At 35.3% G+C, this 26,548-nt stretch overlaps 1 protein-coding gene across 17 annotated transcripts in view; it reads left to right on the top strand.

Annotated features, from left to right (window-relative positions):
- TCF12 (transcription factor 12) overlaps positions 1-26,548 on the top strand; it is a 348,736-nt gene that overhangs the window by 221,987 nt on the left and 100,201 nt on the right. For all 17 annotated transcript variants that reach the window (XM_070579213.1, XM_070579180.1, XM_070579162.1 and 14 more), the window contains one exon: positions 22,404-22,468. In XM_070579213.1, coding sequence (XP_070435314.1) covers positions 22,404-22,468 — 65 coding nt within the window. The remainder of the gene's footprint in view (positions 1-22,403; positions 22,469-26,548) is intronic.

Genomic DNA, 26,548 nt, shown 5'->3' with positions numbered 1-26,548 from the left:
AACATATAAATGTACATTCAGTCACCAGTCTTTTGAAGTAGGGACAAGGCTTGCCCTTAGTGGATGGGGCAATTTGGGTTTTAGATTACCTTTCTTGCTTAAACCACACCCATTGTTCATCTGAACATCACTGAACTATGAGTGTAGTTTAACCAAGAAAAATAACATACAAAGGTATAGTAAAACAAATATTTTTGGAGCAGTTGTGTGCATTCCTTCAGATTTTTATGACACCCCCCCCTCACCCCCCATCTTTTGTAGTTATCTAGCAAACATATAATTGGATAATGATCTAGGGGCAACTTCCTGACACATTCAACTTAGTTTTCATAGAAATGACTACTTTTCTCTTTTGCATTTATATTTCCTCAGTTTATAGATTTCATTTAGTTACATAATCAAAACAAAAAATACATTTGGCATAAAACAGATTTGGGATGAATAGAACTAGCTTTTTGTAAGCATATAACTCAACTGGTGGGAGCAGATATGTGAGTGTATTAAGAGAACAGCCTGTCAGCCGTGAGCATTCAGTGTGTTGTAGAGACCAATCACTATGTTTTCTAGAGGAAATGGAAGGGCATTGCTTAATCTGGAGGGTTAATTTATCTGGTATATTTCTTTCTAGTCATTTTCCTTTGCATACTTTTTCATAGATGAGAACATATTTAATTCAGTCTTTTATTTGGCTTTTCCACTTAATGTTATGTACTAAACACTTACCATAAATATGATTTTGAAGGACTCGCGGGTAATCTATCATGTAGTATATCATATAGTATAATTTTCTCCACTGCCTACCTGTTACAGGCCAGTTAAATTGTTTATAAGCAGTTCTCTTTTGAGCATCTCATATGTGTAAAGTTTTGTTGTGATTATTTCCTTAGAATAAATTTCTAGTAATTAAGAAGTTGCTTGGTCAAAAGTTATGAGTTTTTTGCATGGTTCTCTGATAAACATTTTGTTGTTGATATATCTGATATACATAAAATTATTCATTATTTTCTCCACAAACCCGGGTATTGGAGAGAACCCAAGGCTTGATGTATACATTAAGTCCTAAGTAGGTATGTGTTGAATACACACTATGCCATTTTCCACTAGATCCTAGTTTTTCATCTTTGTGTTAGACAGATAAGTCCACTCACACACGGTTCATTTTCTCTTTTGTAATTGCTTTGAGCAGTCTCTCTTACTCATGCAATGCTCTTTGTTCCTCTTAGCCCCTCTCCTTTCCTACTCTTCCCAACTTTTACCTACCTGTTCTATGAAACATTGTATAACAGTCCTCATCTACCCAGCTCTCTCTTTTCCAGCTCGTTTTTTGAAATTAAGTCAATCAACAGTGCTAAGTGCTGAGAAAATAGCAGTGAGCAAAAACTCTCTAGCCCTGAATTCTTGGAGCTTATACTCGAGTATAAGCTTATACTCTAGTATACTAGTATACTAGAGTATAAGCTAATACTCGAGTATAAGTATAGTTTGTCTCGTTTCATCAAGTAGATTGTAGGTAAATGTGTTAGGCCCATGAGAAGTTTTCATTGATTGAATTGTTTGATTGATCTTTCTAGATGGACCAAAGAGAAGGTTGCCAAGGATTATAGATATAAGGATGTTTTACTGATACCACTTGGCTAGGTCATAGATTATCAGCATTGGAAGGAACTTTAAAAGGTTAATAATCCAACAGCCCATCAGTATTTAATCTCCTTTTATTCAGCAAATTTTTATAGCTCATGTGCTAAATGCTAGGCATTGTGCTAAGGACTGGGGAAGCAGAGAACAAGATTGATGAAGTCCCTGCATTCATAGAATTAAGGCCTAATGATAAAGCCTTCTATAACTTAGCGTTTGTTGATTACAAAATACTATGTAATTATAATGTCAAACATTTGTTAAGCACTTATTTCTGGCAGACACTAAGGTAAGCCTTTTGTGTCTATTAATGCATTAAGTTCACCAACAATTCTCTGTAATAGACACAATTGTTTTCGTTTTTGTATGAGGACACTGAGGTAATTGACTTGCATAGGATTGCCAACTTACATTGCAAACCCAGGTCTATCTGATTTCACAACCTGTGCTTTTAACCAGTATATCATGACTTCTGACTCCAAGTCCAGTAACTTTCTTTTTTTACTCTTTTTCCTGCCTTTACATCTCCATCAAGGTGTCATCCAATCTGTGCTTTGAACATCTTCAGTAATGTAGTACTTACTCTCCCCAAAGATAGCTATCTAATCTTTGGATATCTCTGTTAGAAGGGTCTGCTATATGATATGCTTAAAAAACAAAATCTGTCTCCCTACAGTTTTCCTATTTTGGCCCTCAGTATGTTCTTGGGAGCATAACAAACTATGGCAGCCGCAGTCTTTCGGGTAGTTCAAGCAAGCTATCATCTTTTCTTCTCCAGAAATATTTGTCCACCCAGATCCCATGATTTCATATGTCTTTACTGTCTCATTCATTGTTTGCGAACAAGTTTTAGAGTGCTTGTAGTTTTCTTACTGTGGACCCAGAAATTACTGCATTATCTCCGGGTGTAGAAAAGACAGCACTCTCCAACTAAAGTGGTAAAAGCAGGCACCATTTCCCACTCTTTTTTCTTGGAGACCCTCCATTTATTTAGTAATTATTTTATTAGGAACATCTTAGATATTTACAGCTCAGGGAAGAACCACCTTTTTTTTTTTTCCTTTTATACTATATGGACCTTATAATTCGTCACTCAAATGTCAGAAATTAATCAACGTAGGCACATCTCCCCTAATTTGCAGGGGGTTACAGTGGGTAGGTAGGAATAGGAAGATTGATTGATTGTGGAAAGGTTAGAAAAAGATTTAGGAACTCTTGGTTGAAAATCATAAAAGGAAGAAAGGCAAAGCAGAGGGATAGTTTAATAGCTTAAAGAGGGGAGGACTCAGGCATGGTCCTGCTTGGTTTCATGCAGCAGCCCCTTCGGAAGCCAGTGATCACAGCAAACAGGAGGAGGAGAGATAAGAGCTTCTGTGCAGAAGGGCATCCACACAGAAGGTTAGAGGATGCTTCAACAGCAACTGAAAATTGGTTATAGACAGGGGAATTGATTAAATAAGTAAATATATTATGGATAAGGAGATTTCTCATTGCTAGAGAGGGAAGTTACAAATAAGGAAAGGAAGAAGACTAGGATGAATCCTTTGGTATTGGATGAGAATTGGAGATATTGGTGTGAACTCATAGTTTTCAATGCATACATATATAGAGAGAAAAATATAGGTATAGTTTGTGTTGTATATATATATGGATATGTATACATATATTCCCTTAGCTCTGTCCACTAAGAGACCTGGGGAGAGTAAAAGCCTACTACCTATGAACATTCCTGGTGTCCAGAATTTGTTTTCTAAATATGTTCTCCACTAAAAGAAAGCAGGAGAAATGACTGATTCTAAGGCTAAGCAGGGAAAGTAAAAGATGAGCCTGGAACATCTTATTGTGCTGGAAAGTAAGGATGTACTCATAGAATGATGAAGACTTGTCAGAAGGTCACAGAAGCCAGCTTTAAGAAGCTCTCTCTGGCCAAATCTGGGACAATGTGAACAACAAAATAAATGATAGTAATGGGTTATAACTCATTGAATAAAATAGGAAACCATGGGTCTGTGCTGATAAAAATAAATTGAAAGTTTTGTGAAGAACAGGATTTTTGCCTCATCTCGAAGTACTATCCCACAAAATACTTACTAATTACAATGGGAAAAAGTAACTTTTCAGGGGAAAAGCCTTGGCAGACACTACCTTAATAAAGCAGTTAAAGTGAACATCATCAGAAATGGGTAATTCAGTTCATGTGCCACCTGATAGGATGCATTGGAAAGAACACAGCATCACTTCTGTGATATTGCTGCTAAAGATGCATGACCTGAGTCTAATCCTGAGGAAACATCAGACAAAACAAATTCAGAGTGAGGGACATACTGGCCTATAATATCAAAGACAGGAAAGTCAAGAAAGTTAAGGAAAGACAAGACAACTCAAGGCAGTTATGATTCTGAACTTGATCCTCTTTCTGAATCATTATTGAGATGCTTGGCAAAACTCAAATTGGATCTGAAGATTAGAAGGTAGTAATGTATAAATGTTAATCTGATGATTCTGATTGTTGTATCGTGGTTACTTGCACAGTACACAATAGGACATACCAAAGTATGGAGGGATGGTGGGGCATCATGTCTGCAACTTATTCTCAAAAATGGTTCAAGGGTGGAAAAGTTCCTTTTACTATACTTGCACCTTTTTTTGTAAGCTTTGGACTTCTTAAAAAGTTAAAACAACAAAAAAAAGTTGCTTTGGAACCTGACAGCTTAGAACGTCAGGGTTTAAAAAATAGATTTTGTATTCCATGATTGAGAAACGTTCATCAGTTTTGAACAATAGAATGTAATGATGAAGTGGAATATGAGTTTATCATCAGTGTGTGGATAGATCGGAGCAAAGAGAGACAGAGGCGGGGTTATCAGTCGGGAGATCATTGCTAAGGTGTTCATCCATAGGAACCTGAAGTAGCACCACTAACTACATAAATTACTGAGAGTTCTTATATTTTTTATGCTTTGCTCTCCTATATTTGTGTTCATGGTGACTTTTGTAATGATGATTGGGTAAATAACCTAACTTCTTTTTGCATATATTATATTAAATATTTTACATACATGGGTTCTTTTAAAGATTGTTTTTTATCTATAAGGATTATGTTATGTACCTTTAAAAAATATCTTTTTCTTACATCAATTCTGTTACATATTTATTGTGGAAAATCAAAATATAGATGAGCTAAAAGAAAATAATAACATTTTTATACTATTACCAAAGTTAAATCACTCTTTACTCCTTAGCATTTAAAAATATGGAAACTAAAAATCAGAGATTGATTAACTTGATTCAACATCCCGGCACTAAGTGGTGAAGCAAGAATTGGAATCCAAATCTGTTTGATTCTAAATCCACCGCTTCTTCACTTTTTATCATCTGCCTCCTTAATTGTGTAACTAGGCATCTGCTAGGTATCTCCTGATTGGCTAGGAGGATATGATTCTTTATTCACACATGAACGTGCTGTGTATTCTGAAAGCTAGTTTGCCAGTCATTTGGGACTTTTACATCTTTTCCCATAAATATAGTGTTAGAAGTTATAGGAGTAGGTATACAAACTGGTCTACCATAAGGTGACACAAAATGTAGCTGAACTTGCATCCAGAAAGAGGATTGTTGTGGCAAAAGAGATACCTAAAAGAGTTCTTTTTGTATGCCTCATGGGGTCAGGCATAAATATATACCTATTTCCTCAGTATAATTTATCTTTGGAATCTTCTCACCTTCATACCTGCAACTTCCCTGTCCTTCCAGAATCCCTCACTCCAAGTGTCCATAAGCCTAGTGCTATTATGCTGCGTTAGTCTTCAGCTATAAATTTCTTCCCGAGAGTGCTCTATTAGCCAGAGTTATCTCTTTTTTTTCTCCAGTGGTTTACCAGATCCTCAGTATACTGACCTCAGCTACGATTAGGAGAAAAGCATTCTAATTAAACTCATTCACATTGATAAGTAGTGGCAGCATGGTACAGTGCAAAGAACCGAGGCTTTGGAATCAGGACCCATATCTTAGCAATCTGCTCAACCTTCACTAGTGATTATGATTTGATTGACCTTAGGTAATTAGTTTATCTCATGATTCTCAGTCACCTCATTTACAAAATGGGAGTAATAACACTTGCTTATCAGGGCTGTGGTGAGGGTCAAATGAGATAATGTATAGTAAATATAGGTTGTAATATGTAAAAAAATATATGTACTAGGCATCATTGATAATGAGTGATGGACTTAGAATTCTCACATAATTATTTGCATTTCGAAAAGTTTCTTTATTGAGCACCCAAATTAAACTCTTAATTGGCAGAGTTTTAATTAGTTTTTTAAAAAATGATTTCAGAGAGTGGGAAAACAGAGTTGCAGTAGGAGTCACTTGGGTAAGCAGGCAGACCTAGCATGGATTATATACTCGGGTTGCCTTCCCAAAGCTGTTTCTGATTCTGTATTTCTGAATTCACCTGCTCTCTGAAAGCTATCTTCCATGCCCAGTCAGTCAGTCAGTCAGTCAATTAGTCTTGCTTTCACCCTCACTCCCCTACATGATAGTCGGGGATAGCAGGACAGGGAGTTTAGAGTGGTGTTTCTCAAGCTTTAATGCTCATAAGAATCATCTGGTGATCTCTCTAAAATGCAAGTTCTACTTAAGATCATCTGGGATAGGACCTGAGATTCCCCACTTTTTCCAAACTTTATGCTGAGGCCTCTAAGGGTATTAGCATTACTTGAGTGAGGTTAAAACATGGATGATGTTTTTCTGTATGTTTCATTTCTAAGAGTATATGTAACTTAGAGAATTGTTCATATTGTCATTACAAATACCTTTTAAATTTTTATATTAATTTCCTCCATTTAGTACAAACTGCTGAGTAAAGCTTGGAACTCACTAGTTGTCCCAGGCTGATAATGAAGGTAACCAGTACTGGTATAAAGTGGTTACAGAGGAGAACCACTACCAGAAGAAAATGTAACTGATGGTGGTGAGTTTTTCCTTTTCATTTGAAAACCGTGTCAACCTCTCATACTAATAGTAAATTAAATATTAAATTTAAAATAAAAATAGCCACAGAATCTGTCCAAATTCATTAGGTTTTCCTCATATTGCAGATTATGCATGTTAAAATCACTGATATTGAAGAGCCACATGTTTGTATTGTAATAAATTAGGGTTTTTGTTTTAGGAGAACTGCTAGTTATCAAGTCCTGTTTATTTCTATGATATAAAAATTATTCAAATTCATACCATAGAACTGTAAGGAAACAAGTATTGGATTTAGTCAAGGCAGAAATACCAAGACACAAGGGGGCACTGTCTTACCATAATCTGATTGAATATAACAGCTTTTTATTTACTGTGACTGTCTCCCAAAATTCTGTCTTCTCTGTATTATAATGAAAGCTTAAACACTGTATGTTCCTCTAGAGCTATAATACTTAAACCATCTAAGCTTTCAGAGTTCATAAATCAAATGTCTTCTTAGCAAAATTCAGGAACTTTTCATTGTATTTGGCATGAGTTTGGGAAGAGTGGATGATTTGAAGATTGGAGATGGTATAACACATCTAGTTGTTAGTGTTTAGGTCTGTGGTGGGGGGGGAGATTACTGTAAAAACAATTCACTTGCTTTGGAGAAATATAGTGCCTCTGTTCTGCAGAAAAGAGTTGGGATAAAGATTGAACTGTTATAAGCTGCAGCTGCATTTGCCATCAAATACCAAGTTGGTGCTGATGAATGTTTTGTTTTTATTGTCATGGAAACTTGGAGCCAGAGAATGGATATTCTGTTCATCTGGGAAAATAGCAGTTCCTTGCATAAAACATAAGGACCTTCCAAAGCAGTTCCTAAAATAGATCTAGGCTGAATATAATCCAAAAAAAAGTTGAGGAAGTAAACGTGGAATAAATGCAATCATTTCTGGATCACTTCTATTTTCAATACTAAGAATATAACTGTATATTCAGTTATTAAGCTTATTATTTGCTGCTAGAAAGTTGAATTCTTGTGAGCATGGTATTTGTTTAACATCAGTATGATAGTGACCCAACCCTTTAGGAGCTGTCTTTATACTTTTTCCTTGATCTTCAGATATCTATTGAGAACTCTGACCTATATCCTATTAAACAATTGCTTCTGATCCCTGAATCTTGCTGTTTTCATGCTACTTATCTGCTATAATCTTCCGTTCAGAATATTTTAAAGTATTCTATATTAAGGGGGAAAAAAGCTTTATCCAAAAGAGGAAATTCTTCCTGGAAAAAAAAGAAAATTTAAAATTTTTTTAAAAAACAAAGATTCAAGTAAATCCTTATGCATATTTTATAAAGCTGTGAAGAGAAAGAGACATCACAGGAATAGAAAATGCAAAGAAATTTTGATTTCAATTATATCAAATGTGATATAGCAAAATACAAATATGGGAAATATAGTAAAATGTAGATAAAGTGGCAGTAAAAAGTAAAGCAGAGTTTCTAAACTTTGTATTAAGAAAAGGGAAAAATTTTGAGTTATGATGCTTTTACCAAAGGTTACCAGCTAAGTTATATTATCTCTACAAGGGAAACAAGGCAAATTTTTATGATTTCATAAAAGATGCTAGAGAAGGAAGGGTTAGAGTGGACTATTTTAGATAGGATAGTCAGGCTTCTCTGAGGAAGTAACTTTTGAGCAAAGACCAAATGCTCTAGCAGAAGAACCTTTCATGCAGAGGCTGGCAAGTCAGCACCCTTCAGTGGGATTGAGCTTGGAATGTTTAAGGAAAATAACAAAGTAAAAGTTTATGAACAAAGTTACAAAAACAATATTCAGCAAATGGACTTTAAAGCAATATGATTAACTAGAACATAACCAGTTTTCTCACATGAGATGAGTTCAGGATTAGAGTCCTAAATCAAAGTTTAGCTTGCCAGGATATAGGAATCTCTCAGAGGAAGAACAGGATTGTTTCAAAATAAAATTTTTAAATGTGAGTTTTACTGTTACTTAGTATTGTTTTTCAAAATATTTTAATGAAATCGGTGGTTTTTATTATTGACTATATTCTGATGTAGGCAAGAAGCAATTCAGAAAAAATGTGCCCAAAATAAATATAAATATGATTTAGCTTACATAGTCAGAAACAGATAGTCTTAAGAAGCAATGAGCTCTAACAACGTAGTTTAATGACAGCAGTCTTCACAAATATTTTTAATGCTATGTGGTATCTAGCGCATATATATATATATATGTATGTATGTATGTATATGTATATATGTATATGTCACATCCAATAGGACCAAGAATCGAACACCTGCACAACAAAATACCTGAGATTGAGTTTAGAGAACTAGTCAGCATGCCAAAAGAAAATAGACAAGAAATTACTGGACATTGTATCCCGTAACTGAAATGATGAGAAAGAACTGGAAAATTGCCAGCTTTTTAACCTTTTAGAAATAACAGTTTGTGTAGTTAGTGCAGAAGATCATATTCTTAGGGCAGTTTGTTCCAAATTCAAATATGTCAGCAGACTTGGTGGAATTTGAAGTATTTTAGAAATAAAATACCTGAGGTTAGAAATAAGAGAACCTCTTTACAGTGTCATAAAAACAAGATAGTTTAATCAAATTTTTAGATTTTTCAAGAGTTTATCAAACCTAATTTCTATTATGGTTAAGTCTAGCTGAGCAGGACATATTTAAATTAGGATACTCCAAAATGTAAATATATTAATAAATTTGGATTCTGTTGTTATGTTATCATCTACCATATGCACTCCTTTTTTTTTTTTTTTGTCAGTTTTTTTGTCAGAAATTCTGATTATTTGTAGGAGTCAAGTTTTGCTGTGTTCTAGCTTCCTGATCTATGAAAATGGGTTTGCTAGAGAAAGACTAGGGAAGTGCTTTTTTTCCCCTTTATTTTGAGGGAAGGGACTGAGGGAATGATTTTCAAGAGGTATAAAAAGCTTAAGAAGTTTCATAGTAGTCCTAACTAAACCATTAGTTTTCAGACATTGGACAATAGGTGGTGCATGAGAGAAGGGAAATAAACAAGATGAGTCCCACAATTCTCCAACTTACTGCCTAGAACAAGATTCCAGGCCACAGTAATGAGAAGAGGAAATGAGACAGAGTCCAGCAGTCTTATTGAGTTGAGGAGACAAAAAACAGAATTCAGAGAAGCCAAGGTAGGTCAAATTGCAGGGCAAAAAGGAGGGAGCACAGAAAAAGAGCTTGAGATCTACAGAGGGGTTCCCTCAAGTCTTTGGCTGAATGCTGATCTTTGCATGATGAGAAGAAACTTAACTTGAGACTGGGAAAGAATCACTTGAAAGGAATAGGCTAAACAGTTCCTGAAATTCATCCAAAGCTGGAAATAGTTCTTCCAGCCAACTAAAGTATACAAAACTGGGAATGGTTCTTCTTCTAGCTAACTGAAGCAGAAAGATCTCATAATAAATGGCATCATATGGAGTCCTCAGAAGACTATTGTGTTGGTGAGGCTAAATTAGCACTGGGCTAAAGGCTGTTCTAGGCCTGCCTTAAAGGCAAGCCTAGAAAATGATCAGACTGATTCCAAGAAACTTTAACTGCTTGCCAGAAAAAGTCCAACATTCTTTAAAGGAATACAACCAAATCCAGCACCCAAAAATGTGAGCTTCGTAATGTCTGGCATAGAGTCAAAAATTACTAAACATGAAAAGAAACTGGAAACTATACTTTGTAAGCAGGAGTAAAATCCATTAGTAGAAACAATAGAGCAGAAAATTAAAGAGATGATGGAATTAGCAAACAAGGGTATTAAAATGGCTGTTATAAATATGCTCCATAGATCAAAAGTGTAAAGGAAAACACAAATACTATGAGAGAAGAAATGAAAGAAAAACCAAGTAGAATTTCTAGAGATGAAAAATATAATATCTGAAATGGAAAAAAAAACTGGATGGGATTAACAGTAGATTAATATACTGCAGTAGAAAAGATCATTGAATTTCAGACAAGGAAACAAACTATCCAAAATGAAGATCAGAGGACTTTTAGCTTTAACTTAGGGTGTAGAGAGCTTCAAAGAATGCCATTCCCATTCTTAATGATAAGAAAAAATGAAGGAGCCGGCCTGGTGGTGCAGTGGTTAAGTGCACACGTTCCGCTTCGGTGGCCTGGGGTTTGCCAGTTAAGATCCTGGGTGCAGATGTGGCACTGCTTGGCACGCCATGCTGTGGTAGGCGTCCCACATATAAAGTAGAGGAAGATGGGCATGGATGTTATCTCAGGGCCAGTCTTCCTCATCAAAAAGAGGAGGATTGGCAGCAGTTAGCTCACGGCTAATCTTCCTCAAAAAAATAAAAAAGCCTGATAAACTACAAAATAGTTTTTTGAACCCATCCGAGAGCTAAAATAGCAAGGCAATCATGTGACCTGAATTCCATGAAGAAATGGGACACATGAACTGTCTTACTTGTGGCAAAATATGGGAGAATAAGGTGTCGTACCAGTCACAACACAGGCAGGCAAGAGGAAGCAACTAAAATTTTAAAGTTCAACAGAACATCATTTGTGGGCTAGCAACATATCCGTTTGAAATTGCTGGGGGCATCTAACAATAGAACAGATCAAAAGGGGATTTCACACTCACTCTCAAGCTTTTTCCCCCAGACCTCCACTCACAAAAGAAGATTAGGGATAGAGCAAGAGACTGAAGAGAATTCCTGTTGATAGTGCAGGCATGCAAGAGCTGATCAGCTGTCATTGTGGGAAAGGCAGAAAAGCCTGCCAACTTCTCTGGACCCTAGGGTACTGCTAGACTTAAGCTGCTTTAGGTGGGGCAGCAGATCCTCTTGCCCAAAGGACTCAAGGTAGGACACATTGTGATTGGGGGTGGACAGGAAACTTGTCTTACACCTAAGATCCTATGCTGATACCAAGTACAGATCTCCTTCCTGTCAGGGAGACGTGAAAACTCCAAACCAGGGTCAACTTTAGATATAAAGCAGAGTTTTCTCTTACAGAGGAGGAATGAAAGACAGGAAAACAACAGCAGTCTATTACTGGGGGAGGGACAGAAGAATGGAGAGAGACCCACTCTGGGGCACAGATTTATAGGATCAGTTGAAAGCAAAAAACTAATGCTGAGAAAAGTCCGACTGCACCCAGCCATGTGCTAAGCACTAGGCAAAAGCAGCCAGTCACTCTAGGGAGTTGAAGCCTCTGGCCAACTGGTAAGGTAAGGTAACCACAGCAACAGCAATCACTCCTGATTAGATTCACTCATTTTCCCACACTAAAGGCCTTAAACAGGAAGAGGCATGCTCATTTCCAGGCCTAAATACTGTTTACCTCAGTCTTTACTGTACAAAACATCCTGCATTCAATCAAAATTATGAGACATGCATATAAGCAAGAAAAAAAATTGTCAAGAGACAAAATAGTCAACCAAACAAGACTCAAAGGTGACTCAAATGCTGGAACTATCAGACAAGGATTGTAAGGTAACTCTAGTTAGCATACTAAAGGATCTAGTGGAAAAGGTGGACAACCACTATGGACAACAGTATGGAAATTCCTCAAAAAACTAAAAATAGGACTACCATATGACCCAGCTATCCCACTACTGGATGTCTACCCAACTTGAAATCAACAATCCAAAGTAACATATGTACTGCTATGTTCACTGCAGCACTATTCACAATAGCCAAGACATGGATTGAGTCATATGGTATTTCTATTTTAAATTTTTTGAGAAATCTCCATACTGTTTTCCATAGTGGCTGCACCAGTTTGCATTCCCACCAGCAGTGTATGAGGGTTCCCTTTTCTCCACACCCTCTCCAACCTTTATTATTTTTAGTCTTCATGATTATAGCCATTTTAACAGGCATAAGGTGGTATCTTAGGGTAGTTTTGATTTGCATTTCCCTGATGATTAGTGGTGTTGAACATCTTTTCGTGTGTTTATCGGCCCCTGTATATCTTCTTTGGAAAAATGTCAATTCATATCCTCTGCCCATTTTTTGTTCAGGCTGTTTGTTTTTTTGTTGTTCAGTTGTGTGAGTTCCTTATGTATTATGGAAGTTAATCCCTTGTTGGATATATGATTTGCAAATATTTTCTCCCAGTTGGTGGGTTGTCTTTTTGTTTTGATCCTAGTTTCTTTTGCTTTGCAGAAGCTCTTTAGTCTGATGAGGTCCCACTTGTTTATTTTTTCTTTTGTTTCCCTTGTCTGAGAAGACATGGTATTCAAAAAGATCCTTTTAAGTTCGATGTCAGAGAATGTACTACCTATATTGTCTTCCAGGAGTTTTATGGTTTCAAGACATGTTCAAGTCTTTGATCCATTTTGAGTTTTATTTTTGTGTATGGTGTGAGATAATGGTGTGCTTTTTTTCTTTTGCATGTGGCTGTCCAGTTTTCCCAACACCGTTTATTAAAGAGACTGTCTTTTCTCCATTGAATGTTCTTAGCTCCTTTGTTGAAGATTAGCTGTCCATAGATGTGCAGTTTTATTTCTGGGCTTTCAGTTCTGTTCCATTGATCTGTGTGCCTGGTTTTGTACCAGTACCATGCTCTTTTGATTACTAGGCTTTGTAGTACATTTTAAATTAGGGATTGTTCTTTTTTTCTCAGTATTGCTTTAGCAGTCAGGGTGTTTGGTTGCCCCATGTGGATTTCAGGATACTTTGTTCTATTTCTGTGAAGAATGTCCTTGGGATTCTGATTGGGATTGCATTGAATCTGTAGATTGCTTTGCATAGTATGGACATTTTAATTTTGTTTATTCTTCCAATCCATATGCATGGAATCTCTTTCCATCTCTTTATGTCATCATCTATTTCTTTCAATAATGTCTTATAGTTTTCATTATATAAGTCCTTCACCTCCTTGATTAAATTTATTCCTAGATATTTTATTCTTTTTGTTACAGTTGTAAATGGAATTGTATTCTTGAGTTCTCTTTCTGTAAGTTCATTATTAGAGTATAGAAATGCAACTGATTTTTGTAAGTTGATTTTGTACCCTGCAACTTTACTGTAGTTGTTAATTTTTTCCAATAGTTTTCCAAGGGATTCTTTAGGATTTTCTATATATAAGAACATGTTGTCTGCAAACAGCGACAGTTTCACTTCTTCATTCCCTGTTTGGATTCCTTTTATTCCTTTCTCTTGCCTAATTGCTCTGGCCAAAACCTCCAGTACTATATTGAATAAGAGTGGTGATAATAGGCATCCTTGTCTTGTTCCTGTTCTCAGAGGGGTGTTCAGTTTTTCCCCATTGAGTATGATGTTGGCTGTTACACACTTCATTTTTGAGTATTCAACTTATACACATCATTATTCCAAAATTCCCTACAATTTTTAGCAGCTTATCATCTTCCTTTTACTACCCACAGTGCCCAAATTTGCATTCTGTCAGAAGAGGGTGGCTGATTAATAGCAAAATAAATGAGGATGTCAATTTCATGGGATATTAAAACAGAAAGAGATCATCCGATCCAAATTTGCCCCACCCTACCCCATTCTCCAGGTGAAGAAACTGAGGCCTGCAGAGGTTTGATGACTTATCCATGTCACACAGCTAGCTCACAGCAGAGACAGGAATAGACCCTCCTGAGTCATTTCTGTGTTTGTTTCACTCCACTGCCCTGTTTCTGACCGCATAGTTGGTGAATGGTAGCAGTTCCATTGACTAGTTTCTTTTTTTCTATTCCAGTTCTTGCTGTCAAGGGAAACTAGCTAATTAACAATCATTTATTATCTGCTATTTTAGAACACAGTTCTCTTAAACTCTCTCTCTGCCTCCACGTGGCTGAATGCCATTGGAGTAGAATCTGTCCCTGGCACGCAAACAAAACAAGTCTAGAATTCCAGACCAGTGTTCCCTGAACAAGTGGCATCTACCTTCTGGTCCCTGAGTGCCATAAAAAACAGACTCAGACACTGACCTTGCCTAGTAAGGTCATGATTTAAATTAAACAACCAAAATACAGAAAGCTGTGAGAAAATCAGGAGAATTAACAGTAATGAGCTTAATGTTCTGTTTATCACTGTATGATGTAAGAAATTACTGAGAGAAGCATTCATACTAGGATTTGATGGAAACAGTCAGTATGTCAGAAGGAGTAGCTTTATATCAGTGTGTGATTACCAAGATAATTTGATAATATGCTCCCCCTTCTTCCCTCAGCCAATTTATTTAGTGATGTGACTTTTACCTGATTTTCTTTTTTTTCTTTATTTTGGGGTAAGGGGAGTAGGCAAGATTAAGATGTTGAAGGATTGGCTCAGTTTATTTAGTCCCTAGAAAGTTGTAAAGCATCAATTGAATTATTTCAAATCCTTTTTTATTTAAGAATGAGGTAAACATTAAGATACAAAATTTACTTGGTCATTTTTAAAGAATACGCATTCACCATGTTTTCTCCTGAAATGCAGCAAAAGATGAAGAGGTAATTCCTAGTTTTATAATCTGATGGATTACTATAAAAACAAAATGTCTTTGTTTCTAAGTTCTAAACAACATGTGATTTGGGGAAATGTGGAGACATTAAGTGAGAAAACACTTAAATTCTGATCCTAAGGAAAAGCAACAGTACAATATAGATGTAAATATGTTTTCAGGAACAATTTAGAAAATGCAATTATTAAGTATAATGTCTCAAAGAAGCAGAATTTAGATTTTGAGCTAGCTACAATGCATACTTTGTTATGTATTCTACTGTGGCACATTTTGATAAATGGCAAAAATTGATCCAAGTGTATTTGTCTTACTCTGCTCTGTTCATTCATTCCTAGTTTCCAACTACCTGTCTACCTCACCCTCTCATATTGAATCCTGCATTGTAATGTTCTCTCTGGGCATTCTAATGGCCAAAAGGCAAACTGTTTTATATAAACCTTCTCATCCTTGTCTATTTGTTTATATTTAATATGTGATCTGATTTTATGGGGCAGGGTAGAAAGCAGCGAAGAGTAGCTAGATTGGTGAATGTTTGCATCGTGGACTACTTCATCTCGGGTTTTAGTCTCAAAGAGTCATTTCTAAAGCCTATTCAAATGCCTGGGTCTGACTGTGCTCTTGTCAAGGATAATGAGATACTTTATCAGTGCCTTAGCAATTCTACAGGAATTATTGATTGGGAAGGTGCTTACAGTTCTGATGCCTGTCACAGGAAGTTGGTGCAGAGTTAAGATGGAATAAGTGATAAGATAACGGCTGGGTTAGAAAAGTGATTACAACTGGGAACTTGCTAATCACTGACCTCTATAGGGATCCTCTGGTTTATCACTAATCTCACTCACACTTGGCATTTTCCTATGCTGCTGCCTCATCATTCATAGCTGTGTGAGTAACTTGGCAAGGAGTGAACAAGAGGAGGGCACAGAGGTCCAGCAGCTGTGCTTGTTGGCACTAGATATTTAAATATCTTCAATGTAGCCAGCAGTGTGCTTGGCACAAATGTTAGCCAATAATACTTAAACAAATTGTTTTGAAGAAAATAGGCATGCATTTATGTTAAAACCCTCTCTCTCTTTTCTTTCCTTTTAAAAAAAAAATGTTAGTTTGAGATCCTTTTTAGATTTTTTTCTGTAAGTTTGAGCAGATCGCTACCAAAATGAATTCTATAATTCTAATAGTTAGCATTCCCTAGTTTCTTACGGACAGAATCTCCAAGTACTTTATAAGCATTAATTAAACGGTGCAGGCCTGTGTGAGGTACATGTTATTAAGTTGATTTTCCTAAATGAGTGAGTGGGGCCATTGATGTTAAGTGACTGGTAACTTGCCCAGTTCAGTCAGTGAGAGAGAAACAAGAGCCAAGAGATGAATCCAGTAATCAGAATTCCTAGGTCTCTACTCTAATATACCCAATGGCATTACAGATTTCCCCACTTCGTAGGATAGTATTTTATGTTTCTTCAAGTGGTTAGTGTGATTGAAATTGTATGAAACTTTTTGTAGTGTTCACCCACAAAACAAGAGGAAAATCTTCATGGGCAAAGAGGTTAGGTGAATAATGAGTTTTCAGATACCCAGGGGGAAGGAATATAGTCTGCTCATAAAACTGTGGTCAAATTCAGATTGGTGTCCAAATATTTAGATTTGCTTGTTTAAGGATTCATGTTATTTCTCTGAAAACTAAATATGCAAAAGCTCTCATGATTTATATATTGAAATATTTCATTTTGAAACATAATAATGTTGATCTAGGTAACTTTTGAAACATCTGGGAATTCTTTTTCTAGGTTAAGCCTTTATCTTTTAAGAAAAACCAGTCTAATGCTACTCATTTAAAATATAGCACATGAAGTTTTTTATTTAATAGATGGTGAATTTGAATTTCTGAGTGCACATCAGTATGCCTTAGAAAAATGAATGTTGAAATAATATTGGCTTTCAGATATATAGGGAAACTATTTGTTCCAATTTGTGCTGTTACTCATGAAATCCACGATTATTTCTTGCGTAGTATCTATTCATTGAAATTAGTAAACTTTAGTTTGCTAGAAATTCTCAAGTATTCACCAGACTGCAGAAATGAAAACTTGAGCCAGCTATGTCTTTCATAACATCTTCGTCTCTAGCCATATCCTCATAAAAACATTGAAGTCATAGGAAAAGAGCACATGCAGCCAGGAGGGTATTATTGGGCAGGTTTTGCCAGCCAGTAGATTGAGATCTACAGGAAATCTTGAAAATTTACTGTCGTATCTCACAGCTGTTATCAGCTTCCTTCAGTCACTCCTTGGTATTAACAGGATTTTTAGTGGGAAGAAGAATACAACTAGCAGTGGTACCAGCAGTATAAGCGCCTTTCACAGTGCCTTGTACATATTAGCTAATCCTCAAATGCTAGTTTCTGTCCCCATAGCCACAGCAATCTCAAGACTTTGAGAGTGAAGGAAAGAATGTGGAAGAGTCCTAGACTACTGTGTGCTTTAAGGAAGATTCAGCAAAACAGCTGGAGAGTTCTTGAGCCAAAGTTGGTCAACAAAGAAATGCCATATATCCCAGGAAGGGGTGTGCTTTGGTTTTCCTGCCATACTCTGTTGAAGCATGTTGGAAGCAAGTGGGCCTCAGTGCAAAAGCAAATGTGGACTTCAGAGCACAGCAAGCTGGATCCCTCAGTTAATTACATTCCCTGAAGTAGGAGTTCTGCAAGGTGCATTCTTATGGCTGCCACAGCAATTTTTTTTAAAAATTGTTTTAAACATATACATACAAGCAAATCCCTGCATTGTCCACACAAAACAATCTCTCAGGATTCCTCTTATCTTGTCCAACTTGTTCATTTTTACAGATTAGGAAACAGGCCCAGAAAGACAAGATCAGAATAAATATTTTTCTAACAGGCCCTTGAAGCAAGAGTAAAATCATCATGTGCCCTTGGTGAGAACTGAAAAGAAGAGCAATTATTTGTGAGTGAAACTAACGTAATCGTAATTGACCATGTTCTAGTTATATCCAGAGCCAACCTTTGGAGTAGATGGGTTCTGCTGCCAGTCATTTTTTAGATGATTTGTCATCAGCCCCTCTTTTGAGCAGGAATAGCTTTCATGTCCAGTGCCAAATCACTTGATTGGTAGAGGCTGCTTGGAGGGCTAAATAGAGAAAAATTCTTATGCTATATTTGGGCTCCACCAAATGTCTATGTATATAATCAGAATATGGGAATTGTGTCCTAAACCTTCCACAGGAAAACAGTGCAGTACAATATGCTGTTAAGAATTTGATGTCAGGTAGCCCTGCATTCTACTTCTTTTGGCTACTTATATGAGGATTTAATGGTATCTACCTGAGTGGGTTAGAAGAATTAAAGCCACCATTAGCTTTCATCTGGATTATTTCAGTAGTCTTCTAATTGGTCTACCTGCTTCCACACTTGTTCCCCTAGTTTATTCTTCACACAGCCGCCATGATGATACTCTGAAGATGTAGACCATCTTTTCAATAAACAGTACTGAAGTCAATAGAATGTCCTATGGAAAGAACACATACCTTGACACCCTACCAACATGCCAAAAAAACAAATTCAGATTTAAATGTGAAAGGTAAACAGTAAAGTTTTTAGAAGAAAACATAGAAAAATAGATGTGTAACCTTGGAATAGGCAGAGATTTCTTAAACAGTACACCAAACAGTACACCAAACATGCTAACTTAGGAGAAAATGGACAAATTGGCCTATGTTAAAATGAAAATTTTCTGTTTATCACAAGACACCATTAAGAGAATGAAAAGGCAACCTACGTAAAATATTTACATACATACAGTAAAAGGTCTTGTAACAAAAATATGTAAAGAATGCCTTCAACTCAACAAGTAAATAGCAGACAATCCAATAGGAAAAAAGTGAGCAAAGAACTTGAATGGCCATTTCACTATAAAATACTCAAATGTCCAATAAACATGAACTCATTGTGATTCACCTGTAGTAACTTGGGTGCTAAAAATGTCTATTAAGTCTTCCATTGCATTAATAAATTCACAACAAAGGAGCTAATTGTTCCACAAATCTCTTTACTAATAAGACTAGCTGGAATATTATATAATTTTCTGCAAAGTTTCTATTTTACTGTTGGAAATTCTATTTTCTGAGAGTTCTTCCTTTTAACAAACTAAAGTGATGCATCTCTTTACTCTTGTCCTTTGTTCCTAGGTCTCTTCACTGGGACCAGACAGTATGGTCTGCTCCTCCTTGGCATGATAGCTTTGCAAGTGTTAAAAAGCACAGAAACCACACTTCTCCCAGAGCCTTTCTTCTCCAGGCTAACATCTCAGTTCTTTTAGCTCAGCCGGTTTCCAGATCCCTCATCATCCCTCCCCTTTGGCTTGTTAGCATTATTCTTAAAATGTGGGTGATACAAAATGGAAAGCAATCGTCAGTGGACCTTTTGTGGTGAGACTCTTTATGTTCAAAGTAGTACTACAGTGGGTGGGAGTAGGACTAGGTAGACTCTAAGGTCCCACTGAAAACTGTTCCTGTGATTCTGGGAAAGGTCGTTTGGTCTCATTTGGTAATTCTTATTACTCAGAAATTCTGTGGGGTCCTTTAATTCACCTGCCCTTCAAAGAGTTACCAAAATTGGACTTTAGTTTTACCCTACTTAAAATCTGAACCCTTACAACCAGTCTTTTCCAAATTGGGTGTAGCACATTCCACCTACTTAAATGACCTGCCAAGAGGATTGCTGTCATTTCAGCTCTTTCTTTCCCTCCCCCAGGGGCAGGCATGCCCTCAGTTCTTAAGATGGAATAAGTGTTAGCAATTTCTAGTCATAGTCTTCCTACCCCTCTTTTCTGGGGCAAGTACGCAACATAAACTCAGATAGGCTAAGGTAACGTGATTAATCAAAGATAAAATTTAAAGTAATTTTTTTAGGAAATGAAATCCTACATTTATGTTTAGAAAAATCACTTGTCTAAGGACAGGATAGGGTGACTTGGTTTAACAAGTGGCTCAAGTTAAAAAGAAGAAAGAAAAAAAGATCTAATTTGTACACACAAGGTAGTATAACTGTTTAAAAAGCCAAGTTTTTATTTGTCAGACACCTGAGATAAAATAGAGACTTATATGATTCATTTTAATTCATGAAAATAGTTCTTGTGAAAAATAATTTTGGAAGAATTAAAGATGAACATCTTATAAATCTCAGACTGAATAAGCATTATTATATTTAAAGAGTACCCAAACTTCTAAGTCCCTAGGAAATAATTAGTTCCTAATAAATGAAAGGTTAAATAAAAAGGTATTTATATTTCAAAATCTCATTTGAATAGGTTTAGTATGATTTTAAAAACAAGTTATCAACATTCTATTTCACAAGAAACTTATGAATGTACTTTTTAATGTTTTTAGCTTTTAGCTTATGTTAAATTAGTTTTCATTCTCTCTGATTTGAATATCTTTTGTGAAAGGAAGAAGTTTAGAAATTTTAATAGGCACAGAAAAGTAAGCTTCTAAACTTCCCATTTTCTTAAACAGTCTATCTAATGGGTAGCGTCCACACAGATAATTATGTTAAGATTGTATTTGAAAGCTGTACTTTATTAAAAACAGAGCTAATAGTGATCTCTTACTTTGTTCCCTTTTCATCTCAACAATTAAAAATATAACAGACCTTAAGTTGTTACTTAGCTTCAAGTCTTTCCTGGTTGTTTGAAATAATGTTCTAGGAAGAGGAATTTGCAAGGTAGAAGGGGCTTAGTGAGAATTTCAACCAATAAGTTGATACTAATGGTAAATGACAAGGCATTGGTATAAGTCTTTTTTGTTAACTTTATGGTATTTGTTTAAAATGTTAATATAGTCTCCCAGTTCTGTCCTGCCAAGTATATGAGACATGATTTCTTTTTAAAGGCAACATTTTCTTAAAATTAAAGACACATACTGAGAATGTTTTTAATATCTCATAAACTTGTTTAATTTATTTTATTAATAAAGTCATGCCTCCAAATCATAGCTGTTCTTTATTTTTTCCCAGTAATCTTTCTGCCAGTCATTCTGAGTTGACATTTCCCTTCAGTCCCTGCCATCTTCTTGGTCAAGCAACATTTCTGATCCATTTTGATGAGGCATGGGGAGGAGTGTGTGTCAGAATTGCAAATGTCCAATTCTTTAATGGTTTTGTGAGGTCAGATTCCAAGAACAGAAGAGTAGAATCCAAAACCTCAAGATGTCACCTTGATTCTTAACAAGCAGTCTTACTTATAAAGGATATATCTTTAAAGAGTTATGAGTTTTTTCATTTTTATTTCATATGTATATTTTGCAAATTAAAATTCTTTCTGTAGAACTTACTACTTTATGGTAAGAATGTGTGGCAGATAGACCACAGTAATTAACCTGTTGTCATAAATCTCCTTTTTTTGTGTTGGTATTACTTCACCTAAAGTATGTGCTTCATCATGATAGCTAATAAGTGCTTCTTCAGACATATGTTATAATATCCTGAAGGGCTCAGAAATTATAAAGTTGACAGTGTGCATCCTTTAATTTAGCAGTTCCATTTCTATCCTGCAGAAATTGTTATGTGCATGTTCATGGATATTTGTTTCAGTACTCTTCATGATAAAAAAAAAAGTAGAAATAATCTATTTTTCAGTAGGGGAATGGATCAACTGTGGTTTTATTTGTATAATGGGACATCTTATACCAGTAAAAATGAATGAACTGGGTGTCTATTAACATATCTCAAAAACATAATATTGCATGAAAATGCAGATTTCAAAAGGATAAATACCATGTAATCCAGTCTGTTTAAATGTATTAAACACAAACAGTAATGTGTGTTGTTTGAGTACGTGAATGTATATTGAAAGATTCAACATATACATGAGAGTCATATACACTAATTTTATGATAATAGTTACCTTGGGTCTGGGGTGAAATTTGAGCTATATCTATACTGTTTTTTAATTTCTGAGAAAGACAGAGAGGGAGAAATGTTCAATCTGAAGCAAGTACGGGAAAACATTCTGACTAGTGGGTATATGGATCATACTGTTAGCTATACAGATATCCATTCTTTTCCATTCTTTTGAATATTTTTTCACTGTTTCACATTGAAAAGAAAGTATTTAATAAAATACATGCTATTTTATGTAGGAAGTCAGATTTTGACTGTTAAACTGATAGAATGATAGTAAGCTTTTAAAATCTTGTTTATTGGATTTTTATCTTCTTGTAATTTGATCTCTGTAGTTCCAAACCCCAATATAATTACCATAGATGGTCTAGAAGTTAAGTGATTATCTGTCAATAGATAAGGATTTTTATGTAAAGTTATTTTCTTTGTTTTACAGGAAAAACGTCAGAGAGGGGCTCATTTTCCCTGTACAGCAGAGATACAGGATTACCAGGCTGTCAAGTAAGTTTAATAAATAAAAAGCAGTGAGATAATTTTTCTAACACACAAATATAGGCTTTAATGAGGTAGAAATTTATCTAATTTATTTCACCATTATTTGTGTCTTTAATTTATGACTAAATGGTGAGGTTTAGCAATTAAACATATTTTCTTTTCTTCTGCTCCCTCTGATTAAAATGATTTGCCTTCCCCGGTTCACCAGACTGTCTTTCTCTATCATCAAAGATTTTCATAACTCACCTCCATTTTAACTGGAAGCAAAGTAAGTTGTCTTCCTATCCTGTTCTAAAATCCTTATCATTTCTAAAAATGATCTTTACGTATCTCCTCATAAAAGAGAGTGTCCAATATGTTACATGAAGAACATAGAATTGCTCTGTGTAGCTTGACTATCCTATAATGTTAAACTTATTAACATTGGAAGTATTTTCATTTCAATCCTATATCTAACCAATTTTTTAGGCTTCCTATGGTCTCTGACTTGGAAACTTTGTTTCACTTCTTCCATATTCTTTAGCATATCGTGTTTCTACTAATAGCCATCTTCTCTGCTTTTTTCCCCATATCTTTAGACTGAGAATCCAGAACACTCAGATAACCTGCAGATTCCTGTCTGAATCAAGCCAAAAAGAACAGAAAGGAAAGGGAAAATATATTAAATTTGTTTTCTGCTGTGTGCATGGCTTTCATGAAGCCCATCCTAATTTCAGACAAGGGCATGTGAGCCAATTTTAACTGTCTTACTAACAATATTATTTCATTTAATTCATATCCCATAATTGTGTCAGTCAGAGTCAGAAGACCTTGGTTCAAATTCCATCTCTTCAGGTTACTGACCTGTGGTCCTAATACAAGTCATTTAACCTTAAATCCTATCTCGCATTGATTTCCTCATTTGAGAGACAGAGTTAGCGATTTTTGCTTCTCTGAAGGTTAAACTCCATGTACTTGTGAAAGCATTTTACTAAATAAATGCACATTTAAAAAAAATTTTCAATTCATATAGCCCACAAACCAAAAGCTATTTTGAGTCCTCAATATTATTTTTAAGAGATCAAAGTTTGAGAGCCAGTCGTCTAATGTTAACACAACTTCGAAACTTGAGAAAAAAAAACTCTCGTAAGCTCTTTGAAACTACAGCTGCATCTAATAAATTATAGTTAATGCTTATATTAATGAGTTTTCACTTACCTTTTCTAATACTTCCTTGGCAAAGGTATTGCTATTTAATTAAAATCAATGGTAGGCTCTATTTATATAATTCTCCAATTTTGCAAAGATGAATGTCAATAATTTTTACCAAGTATTAATATGTGTTTATACCAGAGTTAATTCTCATATCAAAAAACATTCATTTTAAACCTAGATGCATAGCACTCTAATAACAATTGCTACCATTTACTGAGCGCTAACTGAGCCAGGCACTGAATTAAACATGATCACATTTAATCCTTTTAACACCCATTTTGTGGATTAGAAAATGTGTGTTCTTCAGAGATAAGTAATTTGCTCAAGGCCATACATCTAGCAAGTGGTAAACCTTCTAAACTCATGTTTAATGTTTTTAACTATGATGTAACTATACTGTAGCATAAGAATCCCTCAGATGCCTAGTCTGTTCCTAGTCTTTCTCCCTCCCATTTTAATTTGTTTCATTGAGGAGGAGGACTTCATATATATATATATGTATATATATATATATATATATATATATATATATAGTTTTGTTTTGTTTTGAGGGAGATTAGCCCTGAGCTAACATCTGCTGTCAGTCCTCTTTTTTTTTGCTGAGGAAGTCTGGCTCTGAGCTAACATCTGTGTCCATCTTCCTCCATTTTATGTGGGGTGCCCCCCACAACATGGCTTGATAAGCGGTGCATAGGTCTGCACCCAAGATCTGAACTGGCAAACCCCAGGCTGCTGAAGTGGAGCATGCAAACTTAACTGTTAGGCAACTGGGCCAGCCCCAGGAATTTATATTTTTAACAAGTATCCAAGGTAATTCTAATTCACATGGACTGGAGATTATGCTTCGAGAAACCAAATTCCTCTGAACACACCAAATATAAACATATATGGAGTATAAAAAGAGAAGAAACTATAAAATCACTGTTTAACAAATGTTTATAACATGTTGGGGAGATCAGGCAGGCCTATGGAAAAGAGACCAAGGTTACTAGAATGTAGGAAATGTGAAATAACAGTACTGCTATATACAAGAAGATTTAAAGGTATTCAAGTGAAAGAAAGATTTGTTTTTGAAGAATTCACAGAAGCAATGTGTGAGCCCCAGAGAGAAAGCCCAAAATTCAGCACGGAAGAGAGATTATACTGCAAGAAGGAAAAATAGCATCAGTGAAGACAGGAGGACTCTTAAAACAAGTAGAAGGATTCCTTACTGTGAAAGAACAGTGACTTTGCTTTTTATTCTTGTTACCTTTGACTATGCTGCAGTTGTAGGAGAAATTATGATGGATGGCACTAGCTGATTTGAGGCCTAGGTAGTAAACTCTGGAAATTCAAGAGTTAAAAAGATGTGTCACTCCCATTCAAAGAAAAACTTGTATTCCAAACAATATTTATTATAATGAGTCAGAAAAGGAAAAAATACACTGAAATAACTAATTGGTTGCCGGTTTTGTCTTACCTATTCACAAGTGACATAAAACTCTTAACCAGACAATGATAACAGAAAGAAATATAAACAGTACTACAAAATTATATCCAAAGTCTAGTTTGAAACCATTTTTCTTCAACAGAATCCCCCAACGAACATTAACTCTGCTATTAATGTACATAAAATGCTGCTGACATACTGCAAAATTCAGGCTAATTTAATAATGCCTGATAGGCCTTACTTCATGTTAAGATGATGTAATAATACGTTGCTAAATGATTCACCTCATATTACCTTCACGGCAATCGCATAACTGATGAGCCATTGAAAGGAAACTGGTGTAGCAGTATTACTGGAAACATTGATAGATCATTCTGCAATTGAATTTTTTTTTATTGAGTCAACGCAGAGCATAGAAGCCAACATCTTTATTAACAGTAGGTATAATACTTTAAAAATGCAACCATGAAGTGAAAAATCCTTTTATGATAACAGTTTCTCATTGATACCTCTTAAACAAGTATTTATTCAAGTAATTTGTATAAATTTTTCTCAAAGTGTTCAAACCTAGGAGAGGCAGGGTCATGTCTTTTTCCAAAGAGATTTAAGTTTCATCAGAGTTCGGCTATTATACCCTTGAGAAAATGAAGTTAACTTTAAAAACTCAGTGAACAGTTATTTGGAAATTTACCCATACTATTTGCTTCTTTACCATCCTCTTTTTCCATTATAGCCATTCTCATTATATACCGAAATTTAATAATGATAAAATGATAAAGAGTCAATACATCAAAAAGATACAACAGTGATATATGTGTATACACCTAATAACAGAGCTTCAAAATAAATGCAGCAAAACTTGATAGAAGTAAAGAGATAAATAAACAAATTTACAATCGTACTAAGATTTGAATACCTCTCTCTCAGCAATTGACAGAAAAACTAGAGAAAAACTTAGTAAAGATATAGAACTAAGTGAACTATCAATTACCTTGACCTAATTGGTATTTATAAAATTCTATTCCCAACAACTGAAAAATATAAATTCCTTTCAAGTACACATTACCTTCAACAGGTTTGAACCATATGCTGATCCATAAAACTAGTGTCAATAAATTGAAAAGGTTTGAAATCACGCAGAGTGTATTCTCTGACTACAAAAGAATTAAAAGTCAGTGAGATACCTAGAAAAACACCAAATATTTGGAAATTAAACAACCCATATCTAACTAGCCCATGGTGTTTTAAAAAGAAATCACAAGGGAATTTTAGAAAGTATTTCTAACTGAATTATAATGAAATGTGATATAATAAAATTTGTTGATGCAGCCGAAACAGTGCCTAGAAGAAAAGATAGAACTTTAAATGCTTGTATTTGAAAAGATCTATAGTGCGTGACCTGAAGTTCTGCCCTAAGAAGCTAGAAAAAGTAGCACAAAATAAGTAGAAAGGAGGAAATAATA

Source organism: Equus przewalskii, chromosome 1, assembly GCF_037783145.1.
Source record: "Equus przewalskii isolate Varuska chromosome 1, EquPr2, whole genome shotgun sequence".
NCBI classification, from domain to species: domain Eukaryota; kingdom Metazoa; phylum Chordata; class Mammalia; order Perissodactyla; family Equidae; genus Equus; species Equus przewalskii.
Note: the sequence above shows the minus strand (reverse complement) of the source record. Positions and strands in the feature narration are given on the sequence as shown.